General features: G+C 45.5%; 1 protein-coding gene across 4 annotated transcripts in view; it reads right to left on the bottom strand.

Annotated features, from left to right (window-relative positions):
* LOC143028208 (glutamate receptor-interacting protein 2-like) overlaps nt 1-7,500 on the bottom strand; it is a 427,238-nt gene that overhangs the window by 128,735 nt on the left and 291,003 nt on the right. For all 4 annotated transcript variants that reach the window (XM_076189988.1, XM_076189998.1, XM_076189997.1 and 1 more), the window contains 2 exons: nt 6,119-6,184; nt 5,101-5,172 (listed from right to left, as the gene is read on the bottom strand). In XM_076189988.1, the coding sequence (XP_076046103.1) occupies nt 5,101-5,172; nt 6,119-6,184 (138 nt within the window). The remainder of the gene's footprint in view (nt 1-5,100; nt 5,173-6,118; nt 6,185-7,500) is intronic.

Here is a 7,500-nt window from a genome sequence, read left to right as displayed (position 1 = left end):
GCCACGCAGCCTCGCTGTGTAGTTGCAAAGTACTTACTGTGTCAGTCTGTATATTAATGATAGGGGTGTATGGTGCGATGTAGACTCTTTCTAAAGGAAGGTTTACACGCTACAATAAATTGTAGCGATTTATTGTAATGAAAAGGTTCTTACAATTTGTCATTACGTGTCAACAGAAGATCGTAGCGATTTTCATTACAATAAATCGCTACAATTTATCGTAGCGTGTAAAACTTGCTTAAGATGTGTAGTCGTGTATTTGTTGTCTTCGGAGTGGATGAGGACCACTGTTTACAGTAAAATTGACAAAACCCCACTCGGTAGGCTAGGTTAGGTTAGGTTAGGTCCTCTTCCCTATCCCCCGCGATTTTCCTATTGTGGTTTTGTCTGCTATGGGGGTTGGGGTTTTGTCCGTTGGGGCTTTGTCACGTTGGGGTTTCGCCAACAACCTATCTCATGTGTCAAAAGACGCCTTTCGATGGGATTTAGATGTGTGTGTCCGACACACCAAGACGTTACTGTTTTGTATTGTACAAGATGATCTCTTGTACATCGGGCTTTCTTTAATCTTGTTCATTAACCCAATTGACATATATACTGACCAACAACGACACACACATCCTCAGGTTAGTGTTGGACTTTTCACCTGTAAGAAATCGTCCGTCTTTTATGTATCACTGACCCAGGGCAGTGGACAACATGCAGGGATGACCCGTCATCCAAGAGGTGCCAAGATAAGAGGGAGGGAAGAGGGTAGAGGGGAGTGGATTATGTAGGGGATAGAATGGGTGGGAGTGGTATCCATGCCTTTGTTTTTTAGCTACCTCCCTTGTAAGGGGGAAAAGCCTATGGCATATGTATGTATGATTTATCTATATATTTATTTACACCTTCTGGTGTGCATGGCGCCGGAACACATCTTACCCACGCTAAAGATAAAACCGAAAGAGAAAGGGTCGCGACCGTCCGGACCCTCGTTCAAGTAGGGTCCACGTCCACCATGCCACCTCCATTTCCACCTCATCTTCCTCCTCCTTCTCCTCCTCCTCTTTCTCCTCTGTACATCATCACCATCACCTGACGATGAGCACAGAGATATATACAATGAGGCACCTCATTGAAAAATATCTTGGGACGGAATTCATCAACTTTCTTCTCCAAATAAAATTCAAGAACCTCACCTGCACCCCTTCCCCCACCAATAACCTCCCCCGCCACCACCCTCCCACACATCCCCTTCCCCCCCCGCCTCCACCCTTCCACCCACCAATCTCAACCGATCCGGTGTAAGACTCCTTCCTTCGTCCCATATATACCCCCCTTCCCCTCCCTTCCCCCTCCTCCCTTTCCCCTCCCCCCCCTCCACACCTCCTCCTCTTTCTCCCCCATGGCCTCCTTTCCTCCTGTCTAAAACACGATACAGGCGCCCCTTTTGCTACTTCAATACACAGTGACACGTAAACAAATAAACACACACACACACTCACGCACGCACGCATACACATACACACACACACACACACACACACACACACACACACACACACACACACACACACACACACACACACACACACACACACACACACACACACACACACACACACACACACACACACACACACACACACACACACACACACACACACACACAATATCAGACAGACAGACAGACAGACAGAGAGAGAGAGAGAGAGAGAGAGAGAGAGAGAGAGAGAGAGAGAGAGAGAGAGAGAGAGAGAGAGAGAGAGAGATTAGCTTGTTATAGGGACAGTGCCTCCCATACCACTCTCCAGTGTAAACGTTATGAACAACAACCATCATCACAACCTCCACAGCCACAACTACAACCTCCACAGCCACAGCCACAACCTCCACAACCCGCCGTGGAATCTCTGGAGGCCCTCCCGCCTCCCCAAGGGGACGGGAGGTGACAGTCTCTCCCTCATTGCGATGGAGAGAAAAACAACCTTTCATTTCTTCTTTTTTTTCATTTTTTTTTTTTTCTTAAGAGTCTTTATAATCCCTTGTGACAGAGGTGCTTTTTTGCTGCGAGGCTCGACCTCTTATTTCGTTTTGTTTTTTGTTTTTTGTTTTTTCTCTGGCACCCTTCCCTCGATCCTCTTAAGTAAACTGACCACGCGCACATTCAGAAACGATTGTTCATTCCAGGGTAAACCAATCCTCTTTTAGCAGGTTAAGGTATAGATGAACGAAAGCGTATGACCCAGGTTGGTGTGGTTCCATTGCATATCGGGCAGGCCCCATAAAGGAGCTGGAGAAGTGGCCAACAGTGATCGGAGGACGGGACACGAAGACAAGTCCTTATACAAGTTGTCCAAGAGAGGATGGCGGACAGGACACGACCGCGTAGGACCTCGCAGGAGTTCTTCGGGATGTGAAGTGATTTTCCGTGTCAACAACGGGAGCTTTCGAGGATGAAACTGAGAACCCTGTGGGACATCACTAGTGACAGCTCTTGATGACATTAGTCACCATCTGCAACGTCATTTCTTTTTTAATAAGAAAAAGAATAGAACATTAAGGATATCAATTGGAACACTAAAACTCCCTTTAAGGGCCAAGTCAGCGTTGTGGAGTTCGTAAGAGGTTCTTCAAGTCTGCGGAATCCATGTTCACACGAAGTACAGTTTTCAGGTTTTCATTCGTTCGAAATAATTCTTGCAGGAGATCCGCAAAGTGGAGACGGTGGTTGAGGTGGGGGTAGGGGTGGGGGAGAGGGTTGGGGGTGGGGTGGAAGAGGGAGTGAAGAGGTGGGTCTCCTGAGGTTGTGAATGCGTTTACGATCGTTTTTGCGAAACTAATGTATGTTTGCGGTCCCGTTTGCGGTACCATTTGCGAGATCTGGGTATTTTGCGATCTCGTTCGTGATCTGTGTGCGTGTTTGCGAACTCATATTGAGTGGATTCGCAAGCTCGCAATGTGTGTGTTTGAGATCCCGTTTGCGAAATTTATGCATGTTTGCGATCTCTGGACTTTTTGTGGTCTCGTTTGCGATCTCTGGACATTTTGTGGTATCGTTTGCGATCTATGTGCGTGTTTGCGAACTCATATTGTGTACATTCGTAAGCTCGCAATATGTGCGTTTGAGATCCCGTTTACGAAATTTGCGAGCTCCAAATATTGCGTTCGTATGCTCGCATTGTTTGCGTTTGCGGTCCCCTGTTCAAACCCTGACTCACTTGAACCACCTTAACCCCTCCTCCTCTCCTCTCTTCTCACCTCTGGCGGGCACGTTCTGCCATTATAATCAGATTTATTTCGTGGTTGTGTTTGGCTTGGCTGTCAACTGGAGTCTCGGCGGAGGAAGATAAACAAAGACGTAATCAACATCGATGTTGTTGGAGCGAATGGCGAATCGGGGACGACCGGTAGCCAAGCGTGTTTTTGTAGGTCTGTGATCGATGTGGTGTGAGTTACGGTGCCGTAAACTACCCCAGAGGTGATAGATTTCTGGAGTGCGAGGCACTTTCAAAATAGAACACAGCTTGGTGGGTAACAGTGTGTGTGTGTGTTCTTTTCTTGTAGTTCGTGTTTTTTTTTTCTTTGTCCTGTTTGATAGCAAAAGGTTTCTCGGTGTTTTTGTTTTGTGACAGATCCTGTTAGCCTAGAAGATGCACGACTTCCCGTAAGTTGGTGCCAAGGGTCTTCCTGGCCCAATTTATGGTCAGAAATATTTGCATTTTACATCATTCCATTCGACACGCAAGGAAAACGCCTCGCGACCGCGAAACCATTCAAAGGAAAGAGCTGATTTAGTAACATGCACACAAGAACGTACGGATGTACTAGTAGGAGCTCGCACACGCACACGCACACACACACACACATACACACACACACACACACACACACACACACACACACACACACACACACACACACACACACACACACACACACACACACAAACAAACACACACACACACACACACAAACAATCTCATGTACTGAAGATGTGATACACGAAAGCGCTCTGGTCCGGTAGTTTCTTTTCATTAGTGGTTACTTTTCATATACATATACATATACATATACATATACATATACATATACATATACATATACATATACATATACATATACATATACATATGCATATACATATACATATACATATACATAAACATATACATAGACATATACATATACATATGCGCACTTTTTGCACTGGATATAATATACAAAAGCACTCTGCTTCGTTAGTTTCTTTTTTCCAAGTGGTCTACTTTGCATAGGTGAACACACGTACCAGTGTTCTTATTAGCATATACATATGCATACATACACATACGCATACACATACACATCTACATATATACGTACATATACATATAATATACACAATACATTGTACATACACATATGGTTACATAATACATGACTTGTGTATGTACGCAATGATGCCACAAAGAGCATGACACTATGACTCCTCCCTTTTGTGTCCTGGACGAACTGTCGTGTAAGACTCGTTTCGCACGTATCGACTTTTTGCCGTGCGCCGTCCACGACACGACACGCCGTCGTGCTCTCAAATATCCATGAGTGTTTATGGGCGCTTTGACACGTTAATGTGACGTATGAAAGCGTCCATAGACACCCTATGTTATTTGAGAGTACGACGTCGTGTCGTGAACGGCGCACGGCGAAAAGTCGATACGTGTGAAACAAAGGATTACAAAGGATTACAAAGAAGGAGCATGCCGACAGGGGACCTTTTGGTCCATAACTAGGTCGGATGCAAAAAAATATATATATATAATAATGATAAATAAATAAATAAATAAATTGATTAATTAAAAATATGATAATATAAACAATAATATAGATAATATGATATGATAATATAAACCCATCATCCAGGAGGTGCTAAGATGGGAGGAGGGTGGAGGGGTGTGGAGTGTATTCAGGGATGGAATGGGTGGGAATGATTTTATGCCTTTTCCTTTTTGGCTACCTCCCTTGTAAGGGGGAAAAAGCCTTGGTATACGTATGATAAACAATAATCAATAAAATAAGTAAACAAGCCAAAGGTTAAGCATGTTGAAATTGTGACTCGGTACTGGTGTGTCCACTCACCTGCCACGATGAGCCCCAGCGTACAGCCGTCCTTCTTGACAAGTTCCACGGAGCTGACACCTCGCACCTCCTCTGGAGCGGCGGCCACCGAAGAGAGCGGGAGGGAGAGAGAGAGAAAAAAAAAAGAGGAAAAATGTCAGCCACGCCAGAAGGGATGCATCATCATGTAACACAAGCGCTAATGGACCATCGCATCAAATAAATATGCTGTAATGTATACGGGAATGACTGTTCATCCATTAGGACAAGTGTTGTGTGTCGCGAATGTATATGGGATTAGTGTGCATGTGTGTGTGTGTGTGTGTGTGTGTGTGTGTGTGTGTGTGTGTGTGTGTGTGTGTGTGTGTGTGTGTGTGTGTGTGTGTGTGTGTGTGTGTGTGTGTGTGTGTGTGTGTGTGTGTGTGTGTGTGTGTGTGTGTGTGTGTGTGTGTGTGTGTGTGTGTGTGTGTGTGTGTGTGTGTGTGTGTGTGTGTGTGTGTGTGTGTGTGTGTGTGTGTGTGTGTGTGTGTGTGTGTGTGTGTAAACACAAGTGTGCGAGTGTGTGTGTGTGTGTGTGTGTGTGTGTGTGTGTGTGTGTGTGTGTGTGTGTGTGTGTGTGTGTGTGTGTGTGTGTGTGTGTGTGCAAGTGTGTATACATGTGGATGAATGTGCGGTCACGCGTGTGTGCGTGTACGAGTGTGTGTGTGCGCGCGAGCGTGTGTGTGACTTTGAATACAAATACATACTCAATGATCAAAGCTACCGTTTCTTCAGGCTACTTATCTTAATCTACCCTTCAACCACAAAGACTATCATCAACTAAACACGAATACATCATCTATCACCACGAAGACGCCACCATCTCCATCATCGGAATCAGCACCGCCATCGATATAATCATGACTGTGACTACTACTGATCACATTGCAATCATAAAACACCCTCCACATAGCCACAACAACCGTCTCTGTCCCCCATATCTGTAACCAGTGCCATTTGGCACCCGTGGGGTACAGTGCCAGTGCCATTCTCTCCTCACCTGCGATGTAACTCGTTCTCTTGTCCCGAAGAGTCCCGATGTGGCTCTCAGATCCCCCATTCTCATCTGAAACGGGAAAAGAAAAGACAAAGTTAGAGAGGTTTCTCGAATGGGCCATTCTGAGTCAAACACAATAATAATAATAATGTCTTAACAACGCTGCCAAGCCGACCCCCGTGAATGTAGACGAGGTTGGCGACGTGAATTATTACTATTTAGGGTTTCATTAGCGATAACCAGCGTTTCTATCCAAGGGGACAATGTTGCGACGAAGAGGCATAGTCATACAGTTGGTGCTGGAGAGAGACTTAAGGACGACAGAAGAACAGAGGGATAGCCAAAGTGTCTGGCGTTCTTCTTTGTGTGAAGACCAGTCTCCAACCATAAAAGAACCCTGTGGGGCTCTGGTCCATAGGGGTGACACTCAAGCCTCCCTAATATACTGACTGCGAAAGAGCTCATCATGGCGAACGCGACTGACATCAGGGATCGGAACCCGGTGCCATGTCACGGGGAACGGACAATATCCCAACGGACAAAACCCCAATCAGTGAATTGGGTAAGGTAGGGTAGGGCAGGGTAGGGTAAAGTAGGTTAGGTTAGGTTAGGTTAGGTTAGGTTAGGTTAGGTTAGGTTAGGTTAGGTTAGGTTAGGTTAGGTTAGGTTAGGTTAGGTTAGGATAGGTTAGGTTAGGTTAGGTTAGGTTAGGATAGGTTAGGCTAGGTTAGGTTAGGTTAGGTTAGGTTAGGCTAGATTAGGTTAGGTTAGGTTAGGTTAGGTTATGTCCTCCTCCGACCCAATTTACCTATTGGGGTATTTGTCTGCTATGCAGATTGGGGTTTTGTCCGTTGGGTTTTTGTCATGCGTGTCATGTGCGTGTGTATGTGCGTGCGCGTTCTATTGCATTTAATATAATTGTAGTATACAGGAAAGGAGCAACGCTCGTAGGGTCCCGTCCCCTATTCTCTAATTTTCTAATATACCTTAGACTCAAATTTATGTGTGATTCCATCTTGTGCGTGTATGCATGTGTCTTTATGTGTGTGCGTGAGTGTCCTAATGTGTGTGCGTGTGTGTCCGTGTGTATCCATGTGTATCTACTGTATGTCCGTGTGCGTCCGTGTGTTTTTCAAGGTTTGCGCGTGTTGCCCACACAAAGAAATACTCAGCGCCAACGAAAATGGGAGTGTGGGTCTCGTCAGAAAACGGGGCTTTTATTTCTTAAGGGGTGACGTTGGAATATCGTTTTTTCCTCACAGACGGCCAACTTTATCCCGTTCAGACTTGTTTATTGGTACTGTGTTCACCTTTCCTTCCGGTTGCCTTTGTGCATAACTTGCTTAACCCCCTCTCCCCCTTCTCTCCCTCTCTCGCTGCTTCTC

Source organism: Oratosquilla oratoria, chromosome 9, assembly GCF_046742065.1.
Source record: "Oratosquilla oratoria isolate Oo_2021 chromosome 9, ASM4674206v1, whole genome shotgun sequence".
Taxonomy (NCBI): Eukaryota; Metazoa; Arthropoda; class Malacostraca; order Stomatopoda; family Squillidae; genus Oratosquilla; species Oratosquilla oratoria.
Note: the sequence above shows the minus strand (reverse complement) of the source record. Positions and strands in the feature narration are given on the sequence as shown.